The sequence below is a fragment of the Giraffa tippelskirchi genome, chromosome 7 (assembly GCF_054371585.1).
Source record: "Giraffa tippelskirchi isolate mGirTip1 chromosome 7, T2T-mGirTip1v1.2.pri, whole genome shotgun sequence".
NCBI classification, from domain to species: Eukaryota; Metazoa; Chordata; class Mammalia; order Artiodactyla; family Giraffidae; genus Giraffa; species Giraffa tippelskirchi.
Window position 1 is genome coordinate 132,534,003 of NC_137281.1, and position 26,024 is coordinate 132,560,026.

A 26,024-nucleotide genomic window follows, 5' to 3' on the forward strand; every position below is an offset into this window, starting at 1 on the left:
GTGGTCCAGTGATTGGGACTGCACACATCCACTGCAGCAGGCATGATGTTTGAACCTTTGCTGGGGAACTAAGATCCTGAAGGCCATATGGAATGACCAAAAAAAACCTAATGATAATAATAAAAATATCTTTTAAAAAGCCCATTACTCTGATTTTTGTTAGGTAAACAAAATATCACCACAAAAAGTCAACAAGAAGAAACAGTAGTAACTTCTCCTACTTTATTCCTTCATTTTGCCATTAAACTAGAGAAACATAATGGAAATAGATGTAAGAAAATACTTTAAACATACACAGAGACCCTCAAAGATCACACTGTCTGGTCAACTAATCCATGAGTTTCATTTGCCAAGAAACAGTCTTACACCTAAGGTAAAAAAGGTAATGCAGGAGCCCTGAATTCAGAGGAAAGTGAAGTCACTCAGTCGTGTCCGACTCTTTGCAGCCCCATAGACTGTAGCCCACCAGGCTCCTCCGTCCATGGGATTTTCCAGGCAAGAATACTGGAGTGGGTTGCCATTTCCTTCTTCAGAGGGGAAATTGCTAAAAGAGATTTTTGCAGATAAGGCTCCTGCAGCGATTTCATTTTCTAGGTCCTTTCTTCACATCTTTTAAATGCAGTCAAAATGACTGTCAAGAGAAAAATGCCAACATTATTTGTAGACAGTTAAGTAATTCAGTGGATGTTTTGAAAGGAAAGATACATTAAGCCTGATGCTCCATATAGACAGTAAAAGAGCACAGCATTTAACCCACACAGGTGATCTACTCTAATCAGCTTTGGCAGAACAATGGGAAATGAAGGGTTTTACTGCCAAAGCCACAGCTAGCAACAATCTCTGGGACTTTTCTTCCATGGGACACAAAAGCGAACACATTCTTCTAATGAATACCCTTCAGATTAGACTGATAGTGTAAACTACTTTTATGCTCATGTAAGATTTATCATTTTCCGGGACTTAACAGCTGAATGTGATTCCTGTTTGCTAGTTCTAACCACCAGGGTCACATTCCATGCTGTAGAGTTAACACAGTGATGCTCTGGCCATTGACATCTTGGTAGAGTAAGCCTGGCCAGGAAATGAACCAGCTGCTGTGCTGTACTTAGTCGCTCAGTCATGTCTGACTCTTTGTTACCCATGGACTGCAGCCTGCCAGATTCCTCTGTCCATGGGGATTCTCCAGGTGGGAATACTGGAGTGGGTTGCCATGCCCTCCTCCAGGGTCTTCCCAACCCAGGGATCGAACTCAGGTCTTCCGTGCTGCAGGTGAGTTCTTTACCATCTGAGCCACCAGGGAAGACCTAAAGCTTATAAAGGGTCACATTTCATGCTGTAAAGTTAACACAATGATGCTTAGGCCATTGTCACCTTGGTAGAGTAGGCCTGGCCAGGAAATGAAACAGTAGGGCCCAGTATTTAAGATGAGGTGGTCAGCTCCTCCTGCCAAACCTCCAGCAAATGGGCTCATTGGGATTAAAGGAAGAGATATGGTCATGTGGAGAGAACGATAGGCTTTGGGGACATGGTAGTTGAGGGAAGCACACAGGAAAATTTTCAGGAGATTGAATAATGAATGTCTTTGTGTGCTTTTTCTTTCTTTAATAAGCTTTCTGACTTGATCAAAATACAAAACTGTTCATTGGTTGGTTTGTCATCAGTCATAATTAGTCACAAAATCTTTAGTCTGAGCCATACCTTTATTAAAATCCATCATTGTATCGGAATAGAAGAGAACCATGGAGGAAGACTGCTGTTGGTTCTTTTTTCTTTTTAAAGAATATATCTAAAAATTTTTACAAAGACTATAATGACTAAAATATTTCTTGAACTGAAAAGATATGACAAGGGAAAGGAATAATCTCTCACTGTACTTTTGTTAGAACAATAAAGCATTATGCATTCCTAACCCCCATTACCACTAGATTTGGTCTGCAGTTTGATGAAACGATTCTGAAGGCTGAACTAAGATATGACTACATTTGAACTATGCCCACTGTGAAATGGGTCTAATTGTAATAAATTCTGGGGCTTCCCAGGTGGCTCAGTGGTAAAGAATTCACCTGCCAGTGTAGGACATGCAGGAGACCTGGGTTCAATCCCTGGGTTGGGAAGATCTCCTTGAGGGAGAAATGGTAACTCATTCCAGTATTCTTGCCTGGAAATCCCATGGACAGAAGACCCTATCAGACTACAATCCACAGGTAGCAGAGTTGGACATGACTGAGCAACTAAATATGCACATAATAAATTCTAAACATTAAACATCAGTTTGGTCAAAGAACCTGTAAGTAAGGCTTGAATTATTTTCTGCCTTTGTCAATACAAGAAATAAGAAAGAACTTCAGGATTTTCTCTTGTGAAACAATAAGATAATTGCTCAGATTTAACTTCATAGCTCAAACATTTGGGGGAAATAGAACTCTATACTTCTATGTTCCCCTGCCACAGTACCATTTGGATTCAGGTAGTATAGTCGAGTGGTCAAAAGAGCAGACTGCTCTGCATTTGGGACTCATTAAGTCCCAGGACAAATTACTAGCCATCTCAATCTTAAAATCCCACTTCCTCCTCTATAAAATGTTGTTGTTAGTTGTTCAGTCATGTCCGACTCTTTGCAACCCCACAAACTGTAGCCTGCCAGGCTCTTTTGTCCATGGAATTCTCCAGGCAAGAATACTAGAGTGGGTAGCCATTCCCTTCTCCCGAGGATCTCCCCAACCCAGGGATCGAACCCAGGTTTCCTGCATTGCAGGCAGATTCTTTATTGTCTGAGCCACCAGGGAGGTGAGAGTAAAACAATAATCTCAGAAAGATATGAGATAAAAATCTGTAACAAGAGTTTAGGACAATGACCAACACATGGATGATAATGATGGAGAATTTTTAATGATGAGTTCATGATGGTGATGATGACAACAATGGTGTAAATTGGTTAAAACCACTGACTAAACTGCTCAATACTGCTCTGTCTTTAAAGAGATAAGCTGTGTGAAAATATCTTGGAAGGGGTAAAGGAGAGTTCACTTTCTGAAACTCAGCATTAGTGAAAGAGGCAGTGTGTGATATGGGAAGAGTTCTGGATTTTTGGCCACAGTCACCTTTTTCACTACCCCACTTGCCACTTAATGAAAAACTTTGGGCAAGTCACATAACCTCTTTGAGCCTCATGTTGTTCAAGAGTAAACCGAAAAGCTCAATGAGAAGACATCTGGCAAAATGAAAGGTATGTAAATGGGAAGGGTTATTAACACTCCTCTATTACCTAGATAATTCTTTACATTTTTAGAAAAACCATTGAGGAAGAAGCCATCTACTTTGGAGGCAGATGGTAGAGTAGAAGAATCAAAGGGCTCTGGAGTCAGACAGCCTCGGCTTGAATCTGGCCTCTGGCATTCCAGCTGTGTGCGTTGGCAAGAAGCCTCAGTTCATCACTTCTAAAATGGGATAATAATAAAACTCACACATCATAGGATTCATGAAGATTAACTGCAATGATATGAGTAAAGTAGTAAAAGTGCCCAATAAATGTTAATATTTAGCAGTAATAACTAGTAATCTGAGGAATCCCAGGTATATTGCCACATTTTATTAGGTTATTGTTTTATTTCATCTTCACTGAGCAGATTGGGCTTCGGTTTATCAAGAAATTGGGTATGAGTATCATTTTTTTAATGGAAGCTGAATCTGTGTAATGTAGTATAATGTGGACTTTACTCTCTCTTTAAACATTCTTGTCTACAGCCAAAATCATATATAAAATAAAATATAAACTTCCTTATATTTATATTTAATACAAATATAAAAATAAAATATAAATAACATAAATATAAGCTTCCTTTTGCATGTATACTCCAGTTTTTATGACACATTGTATTAGTTTCAGTAGAGTCTTCATGACATACCTAATGAACTACAATTTCTCTGTGGAATTGTTTAATAATATGGAGGAAGCCCAGGGTTCCCTTTATTCCCTTTTCCAAGCAAAACTTTCATTTCTCACTATTTCTGGAGGACATTATCCCCAGTGTTATACTGACTTCTTTCAACTATATTCACAGCTGCTCTTGTATCACACCCATTTCATCATTTGTATACTAGACTTTGCTCTGCTGATCTATGGATTGGGCTAAGAATTATTACACATGAGTGGTTTCAACCCCGATTATGTGTTAAACTCATTTGAGAGCTTTTGAAAAATACTCATGCTTGGCTCAATGGAATCAGAACCTCTAGGGGTGGGGCACAGGCATCCTTTGTGTTTTTTAAAGCTTCCCAGGTGATACTAATATGCAGCCAGCATTAAGAACAGCTTTTTTTTTTTTCTAATTAGAGAACTAAAATGAAGATACACTTAAAATACTAAACAAGAATCTTATTGTAGATTTTAATTTAGATGAAAGTTCTCCTAGTGGGGAGAAACAGGAATAATTTACTTATAATTTCTCTTTTATGCCTATAAACCCACCCACCCAGTTATCAGTCAATTTTCAGGATAATGGCTTTGTTCTATCTGACAAAAGGAAATCAATGGTACTGAAGATTACCAAAGGTCACAGAGGATAAAAGACTCTCAACGATCCTGCATTAATCTTCATAAACAGCTGTACACTGCAAATGAAAATGACAGTCTTTAATGGACAAATTACAGCATTTTGTGTTATTTTCTGATTATAAATGTCCATATTTTTAACCCCCCAGTAAAAATGTCAACAGAGGCAAAACACTCAGGATTGTGATGAAACAGTGTCTTAGATCTTACACATATTAGAAAATTTGACACTTCTGCTACCTACTTTTGGTAAGAATAGAGGAAATCAATAAGAATAACCTTAAAAACCAACTTTATGTCCAACTAAACTTGGTATTCTATCAAGCCATAGAGATCTGTTGAGTGTGTATTTGGAATAAACTGGATGAGTCTAAACATGTAGCGAGAATGAAATGTTACCAAGAATTTTCACAGCTGTCTTCTGTACAAAACATGCTGGGTCACGTAGTTATCATCATTCTCTAAAATGATGCCCCTGAATGGCCATACATTTATTTCCTGGCTTTTAAATTTATTAGGTCCATTTATTCACTTTTGACAGTTGAATTTCCAATAGATCCAAATAATTTGAACTAGACTATTGCATTTTATGTCTCTGCCACCCAACTAACAAATAAGAGGCAGAGAAAATACGCTCTTAATTCTGAGGTTCATGTTTACTTTTTCTTTGCTTAAAAAATTTACCAAAGAAAAACTCTATGGGGCATTAAGACATCCCATTCTTTTTGTGATACAATATTACAAGAGAAAGGTGTCTTTTTTTTTTTTTTTTTAATCAGCTTCTGCTCCAGAGTATTCTTGGTCCCCTGAGGGATGCTGCAACCTGGCAGGTTAAGTCAAACGCACCTTCTTCAGAACCATTTGTTAAACATTAAAAGACACTTCATATTACAAACATCCAAGTTTACAACATATAATTCATTCTTGCAAAGTCTCCCTTTCTCCTAGTAATCTCAAACTGAGCAAGGTGAAGGAGAGAATCTTAATGTAACAAAGGCGAGATGGAGATGTGTGAAGTATGAGGCTGAATAAAAATGGCTGAAAAGCAATCCAAGCGAGGCTGGAGGGTGGCCACACCCAAGTGCTAATATGGACTGTTTCAAAATAAATCTGTTATATCAGAGAGCAACTGGCACTGTTTTTTAATTTCCCTCCATTTGTTCCAGATATACCCATTATTAATGAACAGTAGCTACAAGTTACCCCAATGACAGACAAAAAAACCCCGAAATATTTCAAAGTGAATCATCCTAATATGTGTCTACGCCATCATATTTTCAGGATTTTGAGAGCTATTCTGCATTTCCAGTTTCCTTTGTGTGATCACAAATAATAACCCTAAAATGGGTGTGTCCCTCTTAAAAGGATGCACTAGAGCCCACTCAGTTAACGGTTCTACTAGATTTCAATCTCTAGGCACAAATTAAATGCACTGGGATACATGGAACAATAAGAAGGCATTTTAACTCCGGGAATAAGAAGAGATTAAACAAGTACTGAACGTTTAGCAGAACCCAAAAGAGCTCCAGGAGGAGGCAAAAGATGCATTATTTAAAACAGTAGCCTGACAGCAAGAAAACAAAGGGGTGGGGGTGGGGGATTTTTTTTTTTTTTAAGATGGGAAAAGTAAAAAACAAAAACAAAAAACCAAACACCATCCACTCTGATTTTTGACATAACAAGTTTACTCCCCACCAACAGAAAGCTCTTGGGTATAAAGCATGCATAGGTCCCACAGGTGAAATGATGCACAATGGCTGATTCCGGGTCCCGGATTCCCGTGCGCCGCAGGCATGCACTACTGAAATAAAGAGAATACCCTGACTTTTCCAGTTGCTCCAAACACAATCCATCTTGGTGGAATCGGCGGTGGCCTGCATCGTGCGCGCTTTCAGGGCTCGCCGTTGCTGTCCTCGGGGGCGCTGAGCGGGCACTCAAGCGTCGGTGCCCCGGCTGCAGCACTGCTCCCGGTGGCCGCGGCTGCAGACAGACTGAGGCTGCACCAGCCGGCGTGCACCGCGAGGGGCGGGCGCGTCGCGGGCGCCGCAGTCTCCGCGGCAGCGAATCAGCGCGGTGCGGTGCGGATCAGCCTGCGCGCCCGGCGATGCGGGTGCTGCTAGACTTCAGAGCAGAGGCTCGCTGCCCTGGAGATGTTTAAAGCCAGTCTCACCCGGAAGGCGCAAAAGCTGACCAGGGGTGGGAGGTTTGAGAGAAGGAGGTGAAAGGGCCAAGGGTAGGAATGAGAGCAGAACACGCGGGCTGTTTCTGGGTCTTACTGACTAGCATGGTGCATCTTCTAGAAATGTCTTAGAAACCCAAGAACTTGATGATGGCAGTACAAACCTCAGGCTTTCAGCATCACATACCCTAAATGTCCGCAACGCTCATTCACCTCCCCCAACCCAGCCTCCAATTCTTTACATTCTGGCCACACTTAATTGCTTGACATCTTCCAGACAACTGCCAGAGTCTTTCCCTCTTTTGGAACAGCCCATGGCTATCCAAAACCTTCCCTGGCAAGCCGCAATCATTGCAAAGAAACCCTGAAGGTTTAGTGTCTCTTCTCAGCTCTGTTTGTGGGTTGAATGAATATTCGACAATATCTGAATGTGGTGCCAGTAGGTCGGGATCAAAGCCTCTGGACTCTGGCACACAGAGTAATTAGTCACTATACTGACACATCAAGAGTGGTCAGTTGTGGGGATATCCAAACAGAGCTCAGGAAGCAAAGGGCCTGCTTCCTCAACAACATCATATTTGGGATTGAGTGTTAGGGGATGATGGATGTGAGTGGTATGTATAATTCGGGAGATAAAGTTGATTTCCAAGCCCCGTGATTCAAGGGTTTCAGGTGTTCCCACTTACAATGTGAATGTCAATGGGAGGAGCAGAACCATGTATTGTTGTTCAGTTACTTAGTTGTGTCTGACTCTTTGTGACCCCATGGACTGCTGCATACCAGGCTTCCCTGTCCTTCACTATCTCCCAGTGTTTGCTCAAACTTATGTCCAATGAATCAGTGATGCCATTCAACCATCTCATCTTCTGTCACCCCCTTCTCCTCCTGCCTTCAATCTTTCCCAGCATCAGGGTCTTTTCCAATGAGTTAGCTCTTCGCCTCAGGTGGCCAAAATATTGGAGCTTCAGCTTCAGCACCAGTCCTTCCAATGAATATTCAGGATTGATTTCCTTTAGAATTGACTGGTTTGGTCTCCTTGCAGTCCAAGAGACTCTCAAGAGTCTTCTCCAACTCCACAGTTCAAAAGCCATCAATTCTTTGGTACTCAGCCTTCTTCATGGTCCAACTCTCATATCCGTACATGACTACTGCAAAAACCAAAGCTTTGATCTTACAGACTTTTGTCAGCAATGGGTGGTTACCTACTATTCAAATTTTAGCATGAAATGCTTTATCAGATTACTTTCCAAGGCAGTTGAGAGAATGGACAGGGGATAGGTATGTTTTGATGAGGAAAAGGTAGAAATAGCACAGAGAAAGGACTGGAATTTAGGCATTTTCTGGGGAAAGTCCTGGTAGAAGGGACCCTTGAGGAGACAAGACATAGCATGAGGACAAAGATGCCTTGGGGACCAAAAGGTTTATAGAAGGAAGAGTTCCCACTTTCATTTGTTGTAGCATGGCCTTATCCACTGCATAGAATTTCTCTCCCTCATAGAGAAGTGGAGCCTCCACAATTCCTCTGCAGTTCCCAGATGCGTTCCTTCCCATACCCAAATATGCATTTGTACATGCTGTGCCAGCAAGAGCCTACGGACCTAACCTCAAGGTTATGCTTCTGGAAATGATTTACCTTTCATTTTATGAAGCATATATACTTTAAAATATGATCCTTAGAATCATGCATGTTCCTTTTAGAATAAAAGCTTCCAGAGAAACCAGCTAAGCCTTTGCATATCTCTGTAACACATCTGGAATTATTCTTAAGGAAGTTTAAGAAGAATGACTTCAGCAGGATGATTCGGCACTTCTGGGCATCATAAGTCTCCTATAAGAGTGGGGTTGTCAGAGCTCCCTTTTGGCTGATGAGAAGGAGGAACAGTGACCACATGATTACAAAGCACTTTTCAAACTGACCTCCTCTGGAGGTGTTAGTGACTTTGTTATATTTATACTTCCTACTGTCCTCCCACAATTTTTTCATCATCATGGTCATGATTGGGAATTCAGTCAGCAAAATACTGAAAATACTGGGACCTGATGATGAATTCTCACTGCATGATGTGGAGCTGGACACATTGCAAAAAGGTAGGGACAAGACTCGGAAGGCGAGAGAAAGGCTTGCCAGGTGGGTTGTTGCTGTCCTGGCCACTTTTCAGCTGGAAACCTTTGGAGCCTTGGCCACTAGGAGGCAATGCCTGTCCAATGAGAGCCCCAGACATTAGCCTTAACCAAAAGGTGCCCCAGGTGTCTTGAGCGGTGAGTGTTCACTGTCACATTACTGGAGCCAGTCAGTGCTGAGCAGCGAGGTGGGAGCAGCATTTCCCTAGCAAGGAAGGATAGGCAGAGGCAAGCTCTTCCTCAGGTGTCGGGTAGCTGTGTCAGAATTCTTAGGCCATGAGTTTTCACTGGGCACAAGCTGACGTTGGAATGTCAGCTTAGCTGAAAGACCACATTCTTTTCAGTCATGCTAAATCTGGAAAGAGAAGCTTGATGGCATCCGAAAGATCAATACAACATTTTGACAGTTGAAGATTGAGGAGGTAAGATGTCTGATGTCACAGACAGAGACACACACTAGTAAGAATTGAGGGTTTTCTATTAATGCCCAGGTGCTTAGGAGAAGCATAAATGATCTTATTAAAGGAAAATCAGGCAGAAGAGTACAAACTTGACTGGGGATGTGGGTGTTAGATCCACTTGTGTTACAAACTTTAGTTCTGTGGCTTTCAACAAGTCATTTATCATCTCTGAACCTCTCTCTCATAATATACAAATGAATTACAGATTTAGACGTTTGTTTCTATGAAGTAATAAGAATTTATTTCCCATAGACATTGCAAATGGGTGCTTTCTTTGCACAAGTGCACACAAAGTATTAATTGAAAGCTCTTGGCAAGGTCAAAACGATAGAATGAGTAGAAAAGAGATGTAAATTGTCCTTAAGTAGTGAAAGAAAACAGAAAGCAAAATAAAGCTTGCTGAAAGCGGGCAGGAACTGCCTCTGTCTTTAAATCAGGAGAGAACAGACGGGTTTTGTATGCAGCCAGCTTGAAACTTGGTTTAGGTACTGCCAGGAAGGGAAGTGATTTCTTTAGTTTTCAGGATGAAATCGTGCATTAGTCTGTTATAGGGAAAAGCAAAAGAGCCAAGTTTTGTAATCTCACCCAAGATCTAGATGAATGTTGAAGGCTACCATGTCCAGAGTGGCCGTATTGTGTTTGTCTACTATAGCATCAGGATTTATACTGATGAGACTCAATGGCACCTGCATTGATACGCTTATTTAAGAAATAGTTACCAAGCACCTACTGTATTCCAGATACTGCTCTAAGCATAAAGCAAAGTTCCTACCCTTAAGAAGTTATATGCCAGTGTGTATGGGAGGAGCAGAAAATAATAAAAGAGGTAAATACTGTATATATTTCACTTGTGGAGGAGTGTACTGGGGAAAATAAAGCAGGTAAAAGAGGACAGAAAAGGATGTGGGTGGACATTTGCTATTTTATAATGAGAGTCTGTGAAGGCCTAACTCGTGGTAAAATTAGAGTAGACACCTAATGGAAGAAAGGAGAAAGCCATTAACATGTATGGGAGAAGAGCATTCACAGATGCACTCAATTTTCAGAACAGAATGTAATAGCTAGTAAACTATATCAAGCATTCTCATAGAACTCCCTGGTTTTTTTAGGCTCAGAAGTACAGCGATTGGAAGAAAAGGCACAAAACCAAAAAAATACTTCATTATGATCAAAGAACACTAAGAACTCTGTTCTATGCCATATGGAATAAGGAAATTTAAAGGAAAAACCAATTTGGTACATAACCCACTGTACCAAAACACTGCATGAACTGTCTTCAATTCAAATAAGAGATTAGCAGTTGTTATTTTCCAGGTGCTTTATCTTGTGGTATGCACTGATATTTAGTTGTTACAAGATCCCTATGAGGTAGACAGTATTTACTTTCAGTTTCTTGATTCATTCAGTCATTCAATTTACAACTGTTTATCGAGCCCACACTAAATGCCTGTCTCTATAAATACAAAGGGAACTGCCCACTGGGACTTGAGTTTATTGGGGGGAAATTTACATATAAATAGATAAATGCAATCAGTGGATTGTGTGAACAGGAAACCGTGGGTACACAGAGTTCTTAGGGGCAGAGGTTTCAGGAAAGGCTTCAGAGAATAGGTGACAATTAAGCCAAGTTATGAGTAAGACATGTATCAGCAGTTTGAGTGATGGGCTTTTGTGGCAGACAGAGGTGGACATTTAATTTCAGAAATGTGTAGAGGCCAGACTGTGACAGCCCTGAGGAGTAATACTGTCAATAGATGAGGGAGACCCAGCAGGATTTTAAGCAGAGGAGTAACATGCGAAGTGGCATAATTTATCCAAATTTGGCTGAGAAGTTTCCAGAATCGACTGTTGCTGTGCAGTCACTAAGTCATGTCTGATTCTTTGCAACCTCATAAACTGCAGCACACCAGGCTTCCTTGTCCTTCACCATCTCCTGGAGTTTGCTCAAATTCATGTCCTTTGAGTCGGTGATGCTATTTAACCATCTTATCTTCTGTTGCCTCCTGCTCCTTTTGCCTTCAATCTTTCCCAGCATCAAGGTCTTTTCCAATGAGTCAGCCCTTCTCATTAGGTGGCCACTGGAGCTTTAGTGTCAGCATCAGTCCTTCCAATGAATATTTAGGGTATTCAAGGTTGGTTTCCTTTAGGATTGACTGGTTTGCACTCCTTGTAGTCTAAGGGACTCTCAAAAGTCTTCTCCAGCACTACAATTTGAAAGCATCAGTTTTTCCGTGCTCAGTCTTCCTTATAGTCCAGGTCTCACATCCATACATGACTACTGGAAAAATCATACCTTTGACTATATGGACCTTTGTTGGCAAAGTGATGTCTCTGCTTTTTAATATGCTGCTCAGGTTTGTCATAGCTTTCCTTCCAAGGAGCAAGTGTCTTTTAATTTAACGGCTGCAGTCACTGTCTGCAGTGATTTTGGACCCCAAGAAAATAAAGTTTGTCACTGTTTCCACTTTTTCCTGTTCTATTTGCCATGAAGTGATGGGACCAGATGCCAAGATCTTAGTTTTTTGAATGTTGATTTTCAAGCCAGACTTCTCACTCTCTTCTTTCACTCTCTTTAAGAGGCTCTTAAGTTCCTCTTCACCTCTGCCGTTAGGGTGGTATCATCTGCATATCTGAGGTTGTTGATATTTCTTCCAGCAATCTTGATTTCAGCTTGTGATTCATCCAGCCTGGCATTTCACAAGATGTACTCTGCACAGAAGTTTAATAAGCACAGTGACAATATATAGTCTTGTCATACTCCTTTCCCAATTTTGAACCAGTCCATTGTTCCATGTCCAGTTCTGTTGCTTCTTGACCTGCATACAGGTTTCTCAGGAGGCAGGTAAAGTGATCTGTTATTCCCATCTCTTTTTTCCACAGTTTGTTGTGATTCACACAGTCAAAGGCTTTAGCGCAGTCAATGAAGCAGATGTTTTTCTGGAATTCTCTTGCTTTTTCTATGATCCAATGGATGTTGGCAACTTGATCTATGGTTCCTCTTCCTTTTCTAAATCTAGCTTGTACATCTGGAAGTTCTTGGTTCACATATTGCTGAAGCCTAGCTTGAAGGATTTTGAGTATAATCTTGCTAGCATATGAAATGACCACAATTGTGTGGTAGTTAGAACGTTCTTTGGCATTGTCCTTCTTTGGGATTGGAATGAAAACTGACCTTTTCCAGTCCTGTGGCCACTTTCTCAGTTTTCCAAATTTGCTGGCATATTGAGTGCAGCACTTTAACAGCATCATATTTTGGGATCTGAAATAGCTCAGCTGGAATTCCATCACTTCCACTAGCTTTGTTCGTAGTAGTGTTTCCTAAGGCCCACTTGATTTCACAGTCCAGGATGTCTGGCTCTAGATGAATGGCCACACCCTCATGGTTACTGGGTTATCCAGAATTGACAAAAGACATAAATCCTAGCCCTAAGCAAGACAATGAAGAAATCCATACCCTGACTCACATCACAGGGAAATTGCAGGGCATCAAAACAAAGGAGAAATTTTAAAAGCAGATATAAATAACAGACAAATTAGATGAACAGCAATTTTTTCATTAAGAGAAGCTAGAAGACAATGAAATAATAGCCTCAAAGTGGTGAAGGAGAATAACCATCATCTAGAATTATATATCCAGAAAGACAAATAAAGGCATTTTCAAAAAAATAAGAAATGAGAGAATTTCCTAATGGCAGACTCTACAGAAAAAGATACCAAAAACAGTACTCCAGAAAGAATAAAACTGAATCTAAATGCAGTTAAAAGGTAAAAGTGACATGCATGAAAGAATGCTGAGCATAAATATCAGTAATGGCTAACTTAATTAAAGGGTTATAAATGAAAGATGAAAGTAAAACAGTGGACAAAATAGAACATAGGTAGAAATCAGTGATAAGAGCAAAAGCATTCTAAGATCCTAGTATTGTTCAGGAGGAGGATAGAGATATTTAGACTATGAAAATGTCATATTTATATGCTAAATATTTAATGGTCTCCACTAAAAGAAAATAATTAGAATACACAACTTCTACACAAATAAAATTTACAAGCAAGGTAATTAATTCAATCAAACAGAAATTAGGCAAAGGAAAGATGAGAAGCAAAGAAAATAACTAGTAAATTGAAAGCACAAAATAAAGCATTAAAATGCTTCTAAATATATCTAAATAATGCCAACTAAAAAAGATGAAAGCTCTCATAATGGATGAAAAAGATCTTTGGATGAAAACAGTTTTCAAAAGAAAGTCCTAAAACATACTGACACAGAAATGTTCTAAGTAGAAAGGGAAAAAGCTATACCAGATTAATTAATTTTTGTAATAGTGATCTTGCTATATTTACTTATTAATTTTATTTGTAGATTCTTCTGAATTTTATGCATACATAAGAATATCTTCTCTGAATAAAGATGACTTTATCTCTTCCTTTCCAATCTTTATATTTCATTTCTTTACCTTAACTTACTGCATTGGCTAGGACTTCTAGTATAATGTTTAGTAGAGGTGGTTAACAGGGACTATCCTGTATTTTTCTTGAATTAAGGGGGAAAATGTGCTCAAAATTTCACCATTAAACATGATCCAAGCTGTGAATTTTTTAGCTATCCATTATCAGAATAAGAAAACTCCCTCTGGTACCAATTTTCTGAGAATTTTTGTCATGAATAGATACCGAATTTTATCAAATGCTTTTACTGAGCCAAGTGAGATGATCACATGGGCTTTCTCCTTAATTTTATTAATATATACATTACATGGATTGAATTTTGAGTGTTAGACCAAACTTGCATTCCTAGAATAAACTTCATGTAGCCCTGATGTGACATTCTTATTATATATTGTTGCTTAATTTGGATTCAATTTGTTAATATTTTGTGTAGAATTTTATTATCTATATTCATGAGAGATATTGTCCTCTTCTTTCTTTTCTTAAGTTTTTGCACCAGGGTTAAACTGGTGACACAAAAGAGTTGGAAAGTGTTAATCCCTCTAATATTTTCCAAAGGAGTTTATGTAAGATGGTATTATTTCATTTCGGAATGTTTGCAAGAATTCACCAGGGAACCCATTTGGATCTGGAGTTTTATTTGTGAGGTGATTTTTAACTACAGATTTCTTTAATAATGTAGGATTATTCTGATTTTTTAATTTCTGCTTATAACAATTTTGGTCAGTTTTTTCCAAATTAATTTGTCCATTTAAAATATATTGTCAAATTTATTGGCATGTTACTCATAATATCATTTTTTAATAATCTGGAGGAGTCATAGTCATGTTTCCTTTCTCATTTATGACCTTTTACGCTTTTTCTCTCCTCTTTCTTGATCATTTTGTTGGAGATTTTTCAATATAATTAATTAGTTTTAAAGTTTTACTCTATTGCCTTTTCTCTGTTGTATATATACTCTCGCTTTTATTCTCTTATTATAATCATGATCTTACTTTACTTTCATTTGCTCTTCACTTATTGTTGTTCATTCACCAAACTGTGTCCAACTTTGCGACAAACCCCACAGACTCCAGCATGCCAGGTGTCCTGGCCCTTCACTATCTCCTGGAGTTTGCTCAACTCATGTCCACTGAGTCAGTAATGCCATCCAACCATCTAATCCTCTGTCACCTCCTTCTCCTTTTGCCTTCAATCTTTTCCAGCAATAGGGTCTTTTCCAATGAGCTGGTTCTTCTCATCAGGTGGCCAAAGGATTGGAGCCTCAGCTTCAGCATCAGTCCTTCTGATGAATATTCAGGGTTGATTTCCTTTAGGATTGACTGGTTTGATCTCTTTGCCGTCTTAAGGACTTTCAAGAGTCTTCTCCAGACCAGAGCTTTAAAGCATTAATTCTTTGGCACTCAGTCTTCTTTATGGTTCAACCCTCACATCTGTACGTGACTACTTGAAAAACCATAGCTTTGACTTCCTTTATTAGCTCCTTAAAATGAAAGCTTAGATTATTGTCAGTCTTTCTTATTTTCTAATACTTCATTGAAAAGTATTAAATGCTTTCTAAACACTACAACTGCATCCTACAAGCTTTGATACATTATGTCAATATTATTGTTCAAAACGTTTTCCAATTGGCATTGAGAGTTTTTTCTTTGGTCCACTGATTGTAAGAATTGTAAAATTTAGACGATTGTTCTAACTATCATTGTTTATTTTCAAACTGATGGCTGTGTTCAGTTCAGTTCAGTTGTCCAGTCGTGTCCAACTCTTTGCAACCCCATGGATTGCAGCACACCAGGCTTCCCTGTCCATCACCAACTCCTGGATCTTGCTCAAACTCAGGTCCATCAAGTCGGTGATGCCATCCAACCATCTTATCCTCCATCGACCCCTTCTGCTCTTGCCTTTAATCTTTCCCAGCATCAGGGTCTTTGCCAATGAGTTAGTTCTTTGCATCAGGTGGCCAAAGTACTGGAGTTTCAGTTTCAGCTTCCAATGAACATCCAGGACTGATTTCCTTTAGGAATGACTGGTTTGATCTTGCAGTCCAAGAGACTCTCTAGAGTCTTCGCCAACACCATAGTTCAAAAGCATCAGTTCTTCGGCGCTCAACTTTCTTTATGCTCCAACTCTTACATCTATCTATACATGACTACTGGAAAAACTATAGCTTTAACTAGATGGACCTTTGTTGGCAATGTCTCTGCTTTTTACTATGTTGTTTAGATTGGTCACAGCGGCTGCAGTCACCATCTGCAGTGATTTTGGAGCCCCCCCAAAATAAAGTCTGTCACTGTTTTCCACATCTATTTGCCATCAAGTGATGGGACCAGATGCCATGATCTTAGTTGAACTCTAAATGCTGAGTTTTAAGCCAGCTTTTTCACTTTCCTCTTTCACTTTCATCAAGAGGCTCTTCTTCACTTTCTGCCATAAGGGTGGTATCATCTGTGTATCTGAGGTTATTGATATTTCTCCCCGCAATCTTGATTCCAGATTGTGCTTCATCCAACCCAGCATTTCGCATGATGTCCTCTGCATATAAGTTAGATAAACAGGGTGACAATATGCAGCCTTGATGTACTCCTTTCCTGATTTGGAACCAGTCTGTTGTTCCATGTCCAGTTCTAACTGTTGCTTCCTGACCTGCATACAGATTTCTCAGGAGGCAGGTCAGGGGGTCTGGTATTCTCGTCTCTTGAAGAATTTTCCACAGTTTGTTCTGATACACACAGTCAAAGGCTTTGGTGTAGTCAATAAAGCAGAAGTAGATGTTTTTCTGGAGAATACATTCTGTATAACTTCATTGATTGAAATTTGCTGAGACTTGCTTGAGAGCCTGCAATATCATGGATTTTGACATGTATGTCTAGCATATACTTGAGTGTATATTCTGAAGTTTTAAGGGGAAATGTTCTCTTCATGTCATTTGGGTCATTTTAGTTAATAGTATTCTTCTAATAATCTAGCTCCCCACAATTTTTTGTCTGTGTCTCTCAAATATGAAAATAAATACATCTAACTTTGATGTTGATTTGTCTATTTTCTCTTCAGATTTATCCATTTATACTTTATATATTTTGAAACTATGTTACTGGGCACTTGTAAATTTAAGGTTATCATGTCTTAGAGTGGAATCGATCCTTTTGTTACTATGAAATATTCCCACTTTAACTCTAGCAATACTCCTTGACTTAAAGTCTAGTTTAGCTGATATGGACCACATCTTCAACAGCTTTCTTCTGGTTAGTATTTGCATGATACATCTTCTTCCATTTTATATTATCAGACTGTTGTACCTATTTCTGTTCTTATAAACAGCATATTTTTTAATACTTTGTTCTGTTGTTTTACTATTTTATTCCCTTCATTCACCATTTTGAATATTTCTTACTGAGCTTTCTGTTCACTAATTGTCTTCTCCTATGTCCAAAGACCTATAAAATGTAGCAAATTAAGTTTCAATTTCAGAATTTTAATTTCCAGTTCTAGGAAATTTACTTGATTTTGTTTTTATAAATTCCATTTCTCTACTTAAAGTCTCCATCTTGTTTCATATATTCATAATAGTCATTAAAAACTTTAATTCCAATATCCAGATCACCAATAGGTCTGCTTCTGTTGTCTTTTTTGTTTGATTATCAGTTACATATTCTTGGTTCTTACATGTCTAGCAATTTTTTATAGTATAATGGATACTGTGTATACAAGAACCATAAAGACTGACAGCTGATGTTCCTTCCCCATAAAAAGGCATTATCATCTTTTGTTAAGAAGCTAGGTTTATTACATCAATTCAATCAGGAAGTGAGCTATCATGATGTATTGCTGAACAAAAGTTCAATATACAAAAATTGTGTTCCTATAAAATAGCAGTCACTTGGAAAATAACCTATTTACAAGAGAAGACTCTACACACAGACATCACCAGATGGTCAACAGTGAAATCAGATTGATTACATTCTTTGCAGCCAAAGATGGAGAAGCTCTATACAGTCAGCAAAAACAAAACAGGGAGCTGACTGTGGATCAGATCATGAACTCCTTATTGCCAAATTCAGACTGAGATTGAATAAAGTGGAGAAAACCACTAGATCATTCAGGTATGACCTAAATCAAATCCCTTATGACTATACAGTAGAAGTGAGAAATAGATTTAAAGGACTAGATCTGATAGAATATCTGATGAACTATGGATGGAGGTTCGTGACATTGTACAGGAGACAGGAATGAAGACCATCCCCAAGAAAAAGAAATGCAAAAAACCAAAATGGTTGTCTGAGGAGGCCTTACAAATAGCTGTGAAAATACGGAAAGCGAAAAGCAAAGGAGAAAAGGAAAGATATACCCATTTGAACTCAGAGTTCCAAAGAATAGCAAGGAGAGATAAGAAAGCCTTCCTCAGTGATCAATGCAAAGAAAGAGAGGAAAACAATAGAATGGAAAAGACTAGAGATCTTTTCAAGCAAATTAGAGATACCAAGGGAACATTTCATGCAAAGATGGGCTCAATAAAGGACAGAAATGGTAGAGACCTAACACAAGCAGAAGATATTAAGAAGAGGCGGTAAGAATACACAGAAGAATTGTACAAAAAAGTTCTTCACAACTCAGAAAATCACAACGGTGTGATCACTCACCTAGAGCCAGACATCCTGGAATGTGAAGTCAAGTGGGCCTTAGGAAGCATCACTATGAACAAAGCTACTGGAGGTGATGGAATTCCAGTTGAGCTATTTCAAATCCTGAAAGATGATGCTGTGAAAGTGCTGCACTCAATATGCCAGCAAATCTGGAAAACCCAGCAGTGGCCACAGGACTGGAAAAGGTCAGTTTTGGTTCCAATCCCAAAGAAAGACAATGCCAAAGAATGCTTAAACTACCGCACAATTGCACTCATCTCACACGCTAGTAAAGTAATGCTCAATATTCTCCAAGCCAGGCTTCAGAAATACGTGAACAGTGAACTTCCGGATGCTCAAGCTGGTTTTAGAAAAGGCAGAGGATCCAGAGATCAAATTGCCAACATCTGATGGATCATCAAAAAAGCAAGACAGTACCAGAAAAACATGTATTTCTGCTTTATTGACTACGCCAAAGCCTTTGACTGTGTGGATCACAAGAAACTGTGGAAAATTCTGAAAGAGATGGGAATACCAGACCACCTGACCTGCCTCTTGAGAAACCTGTTTGCAGGTCAGGAAGCAACAGTTAGAACTGGACACGGAACAACAGACGGGTTCCAAATAGGAAAAGGAGTACGTCAAGGCTGTATATTGTCACCCTGCTTATTTAACTTATATGCAGAGTACATCATGAGAAACGCTGGGCTGGATGAAGCACAATCTGGAATCAAGATTGCTGGGAGAAATATCAATAACCTCAGATATGCAGATGACACCACCCTTATGGCAGAAAGTGAAGAAGAACTAAACAGCCTCTTAATGAAAGTGAAAGTGGAGAGTGAAAAAGTTAGCTTAAAGCTCAACATTCAGGAAACTAAGATCATGGCATCTGGTCCCATCACTGCATGGCAGATAGATGGGGAAACAGTGGAAACAGTGGCTGACTTCATTTTTCTGGGCTCCAAAATCACTGCAGATATTGACTGCAGCCATGAAATTAAAAGATGCTTACTCCTTGGAAGGAAAGTTATGACCAACGTAGACAGCATATTAAAAAGCAGAAACATTACTTTGCCAACAAAAGTCCGTCTAGTCAAGGCTATGGTTTTTCCAGTGGTCATGTATGGATGTGAGAGTTGGACTATAAAGAAAGCTGAGCACCAAAGAATTGATGCTTTTGAACTGTGGTGTTGGAGAAGACTCTTGAGAGTCCCTTGGACTGCAAGGAGATCCAACTAGTCCATCCTAAAGGAGATCAATCCTGGGTGTTCATTGGAACGACTGATGTTGAAGCTGAAACTCCAATACTTTGGCCACCTGATGCGAAGAGCTGACTCATTGGAAAAGATCCTGATGCTGGGAAAGACTGAGGGCAGGAGGAGAAGGGAATGACAGAGGATGAGATGGCTGGATGGCATCATCGACTTGATGGACATGGATTTGGTGGACTCAGGGAGTTGGTGATGGACAAGGAGGCCTGGCGTGCTGTGGTTCATGGGGTCACCAAGAGTCGGACACGACTGAGCGACTGAACTGAACTGAACTGATCATAAGAGTAATTAGTGTAAAAGGTTATTAGGCGTACATATAGTTCTATAGAAACATAAAAAGAAAAAATAAAAAAATTTTAAAGGATATAAAGGAATCTTAAATACACACAAAGATATTCCATGCTAGGAAGACCCACTGTTGTAGAGATAGGACTTCTTAAAATGATTTTGTAAATTCAAAGCAATTTCAACCAAAACTCCAATAAATTTTCTCATAGTGCTGAACAAACTAACCCTAAAATGCATGTGGAAGAAGGAAAGGACAGAAACAGCATAATTTTGATGAGAAAATGATAAAGGTAAAAGGGGAAGAGAAAGAAGACAAAAAGGAAAAAAATTATCATCTTCTAGGTATCAAGACTTGTATAAGTATTATAATTAAAAATACTGGTAAGCAATAGTTAAATAGACCCATGGAACTAACTAGAAGACCTAGAAATGTACCCATTATATGTAAAATTTTCATAGAGTAGTATAAGCATTACTACTATTGTCACTGCTATCTATAAAAGTTTGAAAATTTTTTCAGTACTTTACAGATATTAATTCATTTGATATGGTGATTTAATTCATTTGATACGGTGATTTAATTCAGGGGTAAAGGAATAGTTATTCAATAAAAGGTAGTGGAATAATTGGCTATCTGCAAAAAGACAAAACTAAATTCCTAACTCACACAATATATTAAAAAAACATGATTTAAAGACTTACTTTGAAAATACTTTTGAGAAAAAATAAAAGAATATAGCTTTACCATATCAGCATAAGGTAGAAATGTTACAATTTAAAAGGAAAATTGTGATCACTTTGATTACTTTAAAGCCCTCAAGTTTGACAGTTGAAAATATAAACAGTGTTAAAAGCCACAAACTAGAAGAAGACATCAGTGAAAGAACTTCTTCAAATTCATACTAAAAGAAATTTAACAGAAAAATAGGAAAAAGTACAATAAGCAACTTGTATAATTGGAAATACTTTTGAGTCAACAAACATGGTAAGAGTGTGGTTTTCTACTAATCAGGGAACTAAAAATAAAGACCACTTGAAATATTTACATTTATGAAACTAGAAAAAATTGAGTATGTGATATTACTAAGTGTTGGTAAAGATGTGGAAGAAGCAACAGTATTCTTGCCTGGAGAATCGCAGGGATGGGGGAGCCTGGTGGGCTGCCGTCTATGGGGTCGCACAGAGTTAGACAGGACTGAAGCGACTTAGCAGCAGCAGCAGCAGCAGAAGCAGCAGCAGCAGCAGTAAGTTGATATCCATACCTTATGATCTAACAATTCCACTTCTAGGTACCTACTCTGGAAAAAAATCTCAAACTTGTGCACAAGAAGATATGAATTTTATGCCATCACTGTATAGCTAATAGAATAGCCAAAATCCAGAACAATGACAATACCAAATGCTGGCAAGGATGTGAAACAGTGGAACTCTTGTTCACTGCTGGTGGGAATACAAAATGCTGCAGTTCCTTTTAAGACAGTTTGGCAGTTTCTTATAAGAAGAAACACATTCTTATCATATGATACAGCAGTTGTGCTTCTTGGTTTACCCAAAGGAATTTAAAACTCCTCTCCATACAAAAACCAGCACACAGATGTTTGTAGCAAATTTATTCATAGTTGCCAAAACTTGAAAGTAACCAAGATGACCTTCAGTAGGTGAATGGATAAATATAAACTGTTATATTATTATTCAGTACTAAAAACAAAATATTATTCAGTACTAAAAAGGTATCAAGCCACGAAAAGACAAAGAGGAAACTTGAATGCACACCACTAAGGGAAAGAAGGTGATCTGAAAAGGCTACGTGCTATATGAGTCCAAGTATATGACATTCTGGACTTCCCAGGTGGTGCTAATGGTAAAGAACCTGCCTGCCAATGTAGAAGACATAAGAGATGCAGGTTTGATCCCTGGATGAGGAAGATTCCCTGGAGGAGGGCATGGCAACCCACTCCAGTATTCTTGCCTGGAGAATCCCCATGAACAGAGGAGCCTGGTGGGCTACAATCCATCAGGTTGCAAAGAGTCAGACACAACTGAAGTGACTTAGCATGCATGCACACATACGACATTCTGGAAAAAGCAAAACCATTGAGACAATGTGGTTGTCAGGGGTAAGGTAAGAGAGATGAATGTGCAGAGCATAGAGGATTTAGGGCTTTCTTCTTTATCTGGAATGCCTGTGTGTGTGTGTGTGTGTGTGTGTGTGTGTGTGTGTGTGAATCGGCCAGCTGTGTCAGACTCTTTGCGACCCCATGGACCACACAGCCAGGCTCCTCTGTCCAAGGAATTCTCCAGGCAAGGATATTAGAGTTAGTTGCCATTCCCTTCTCCAGGGTGGGATGTCTTTATTTTCCCTTTATTTCTGAAGCATAGTTTAACTGGATACAGAATTTATAGTTGACAATTTTCTTGCAGCAGTTTAAAATAAAATATTGTACCACTACTTATGAATTCCACGATTGGCGAGAAATATGCTTTCATTTGAATTGCTGTTCCCATATTGATATGTCATTTCGCTCTAATTGTTTTCAAGATTTTGTATTCAGTTTTCAAAAGTTTAATTATGATGTGTCAACATAGATTTGGAGGGTTTATCCTTTTGGAAGATTGCTCAGCTTCTTGAATCTCGAGGCTTTTATTTTGTCAAGTACGGTTAGTTTTCAGCCATGAGTTTTTCAAATGTTCTTTCAGCCTCCCATCCTTTTCCTCTCTTTTTGGGACTCTGATAAGACAAACCATGGATCTTTTGTTATTTCTCAACTGGTCCCTAAGGCTCTGTTCATATGGCTTATTCCAGTGTATTTTCTTTTTATTGTTCAGACAAGGTAAACTCTATTGTTCCATCTTCAGAGTCACTGATTCTATTCTAGGTCATCTCCACTCTAGCATTGAGCTATCCAGTAATTTTTGAAAATTTGCTATAATTTTTTTAGTACTAGCACTTCCATTTGGCTATTTTATGAATTCTATTTCTTTGCTAAGATTTTCTATTTTTGTTTTGTTTCAAGAGAATTTGTAATTGATTGTTGAAGCATTTTTATGATGGTTGCTTTAAAATCCTTTCCAGACAATTCCAGCGTATGATTTATCTTGGCATTGGTGTCAGTTACTTGTTTTTTCTCAAACTGTGATTATCTTCATTCTTGGTATGATGGATGATATCCTATTGCATCCTAGACATTTGGTGTATTATGTCAGGAGACTTTGTTTCCTATTTAAGTCTTTTATTTTAGTAGGCAGGTACTCTTGTTTAGGTTTAGCATACGGGTCTTGAGTCTTGATCAAGTTTTGTTAACTATAGCTCTAAAGGCAGTTTAACTTTTAGAACCTTTCCAGATTGTTTTGATCTATTTTGTTTTTCTGCTGCCACTGGGGCTCCCACTGGTATCTGCTGGTCCTGCCAGACGGCAGAGGAGGTTTCACCAGACTGTGCCAACCAGTGTCTCTCAGTAGGGAAGTGGTATGATGGGGTCCCCCAAATGGTGCCTCCCAGCTGCCCTGGTATCTGCTGGCATGGGAGAAAAATCTCAATCCCACACAGCAATGAGGTTTCCAGAACTAGGCCGCTTGCTGCAGCTGGATTTCTCTTGCCAGCTCTGCCTACCTGCCTCAGTTTCTCTTGGCAGAGATGGGGAACTTCTGGCCTGGAAGGGAAGGAGAGTGTTTCCCCTAGATGCTTATTATTGGCAGGGCTCCTGATTGACCTTACTTTGCCAGCTTTGTCAGGCTAGCCTGGTGTTTTCAGAAAGAGTCCCACTGGACCTGAGGGAGAAATGAACCTACCTGGGCTTCCTTCTATTGCCAAGTTGAGGATCAGATAACACTAGGTATGAGTGGTCTTCCGTTGAGGGGGGAATGTAAGATGTTCTGCTTCTGTATTGTTCTTCCAGTCCTGGGGTTCCAAACTAGTTTGCCTTCTTACCACCCTTTAGAATTCTCCTTTGGTTGTCTCGCATTATTTCCAGGGTTTTCAATTGTGCTTAGAGAAGTGAGTGGACAGAGACAGATCTATGCCAGAAGTTCCATTAATTACTTTTTAAATAAAACTGCCGATCACAGATATTACGGTCTTCTACAACCTCCTTCTTCTCACTACCATCATAACCAGGAATGTTCTAATTCATTCCCCTATTGTGCATGATAAGTTGCTTCAGTCATGTCCTAATCTTTGCAACCTTATGGACTGTAGACCACCAGGCTCCTCTGTCTATGGGATTCTCCAGGCAAGAATCCTGGAATACGTTGCCATGTCCTCCTCCAGGGATCCTCTCAACTTAGGGACTGAACTCTTGTTTCTACATCTCCTGCACTGCCAGGTGTATTCTTTACTACTAGCACCACATGGGAAGCCCATTCCCTTTTTTTCTGCTGATTAGTCAATACAGGCTGGTGCTGAGGTTTAGTTTTGGCATATGGAATTTGAATCTGTATATACAGTGAAAGAAATGGCTGAGGTGAACTATCTAATATAATAACATATTTGCTTTGTTTTTTTTTTTGTAAAGGAATAGTCTAATTTTTCCAGGCAAATACTGATGGCCAAATTTACTCTAAGGAAACTGACAAGGCCTGAAAGGGAAATCTGGAGCATGCTAGATGAGGTTGTGACAGAGACGAGTGCACATACTGAACACTCTAAAATGTGGTTGGCCCACCCTGGTAGATGCCAGTCATTTTAAACCCTCCTCTGTCACGTTCTCCTATCACTATGGAGCCTATAAAAACATATAGTGACATATAGCTATATGACATGTGCATATAATCTTTCCAGATTGCCTTGTCCATAGGGGTGGCAATGTAGTCAGGTTTTAGCCAATGAGATATAAAGAAAAGTCTATTGGAGAGCTTCTGTGAAAGGCTTTTTCCTTGATGAAAAGCAGAGTAAACGCTTGCCACTCTGACTGCCCCCAACTTAACTACGAGGCCATGAAGCTTGGGACTACTGAAGTCATCTTGAGGTCATGAGGAGAAGGCCATGATAACTGCAGAGAGTCCAATGCCCTGACACTGTAGGTCTGTTGAGCCACTTGTGTCTCTGAAATCTCCTACCTCTAAACTTTTTATTAAGTAAGCAGTCAATGTCCTTACAGTTCACACTGATGCTAGTTGGATTTTCTGTCACTGCAGCCAAAAACATCCCTATGGATACACTCACTGACAGGGTTAGCACTGTTGTACTTTTTCCTGGTTCCCTTCTTCATTTTACAGATTCTTTGTATCATTGAAGAGCAACACTACATTATGTTTCCATTTTCTGCTTATTCCTCTCACCATTAATGACTTAGATATTTTCTTTGAAGGTCATTATTGACCACTCTGACAGAAAGCCACAGCAAATAGAATAACTAAATGAATGGTTTGGTATTGTAAAAATCTGCCTTATACATTCAAGGTAAAAAGAAACATTCTCAATAAATTATCAAAAAAGGGACTTACTGATGATTCTGCAATAGTGCCTTATTAACATAAAGTCCCCCATGCATGCTCAGTCATGTTTGACTCTGCGACCCTATTGACTATAGCCCATTAGGCTCTCTGTCCATGGGATTTTCCAAGCCAGAATACTGCAGTGGGTTTCCATTTCCTTCTTTGGGGGATCTTCCTGACCCAGGGATCGAACCCAGCTCTCCTGTGTCTCCTGCATTGCAGGTGGATTCTTTACCACTGAGCCACCAGGGAAGCCCAAAGTCTCCCCACCACTGACAAAACAAACAAACAAACAAACACATTTCTTCTGCTGAACATGTAACAGTGACCAAGGACCAGAAATTGGATTTAAAATAATGATCTCATTAAACATTTATAGCACAGGAGTAAATTTGTGCAAACAGTTGCAATTTTGTAAATCACTCCTAACATACCTAGAAGAAAACTTTAAAAAATACTAATCTGCAAGTGTATTGAAGGAAGCTGATGAAGCAGCACTGATTTTTTTTCTCAGCAAAAAGCAATCTGAATTCATAAAACCAGTCTCACTATTTAGGTTTGGAATTTCAGAGGAGGCCTTGTATTAGGAAAACAGCAAGCAGACAAAGGACGAAAATAGTAGTAGGAGAACATGAGAGAAGAGGGTTTAAA

At 39.1% G+C, this 26,024-nt stretch overlaps 1 protein-coding gene across 3 annotated transcripts in view; it reads right to left on the reverse strand.

Moving 5' to 3' along the window:
* The window catches only part of RTN1 (reticulon 1), a 236,708-nt gene that overhangs the window by 22,944 nt on the left and 187,740 nt on the right, over positions 1-26,024 (reverse strand). The window contains exon 1 of one of the 3 annotated variants that reach the window (XM_081509750.1): positions 6,372-6,432. The exons of the other annotated variants lie outside the window; for them this stretch is intronic. Within the exon in view, the coding sequence (XP_081365876.1) occupies positions 6,372-6,432 (61 nt within the window). Of the gene's footprint in view, positions 1-6,371; positions 6,433-26,024 lie in introns of those variants that run through there. 3 annotated transcript variants of the gene reach the window in all.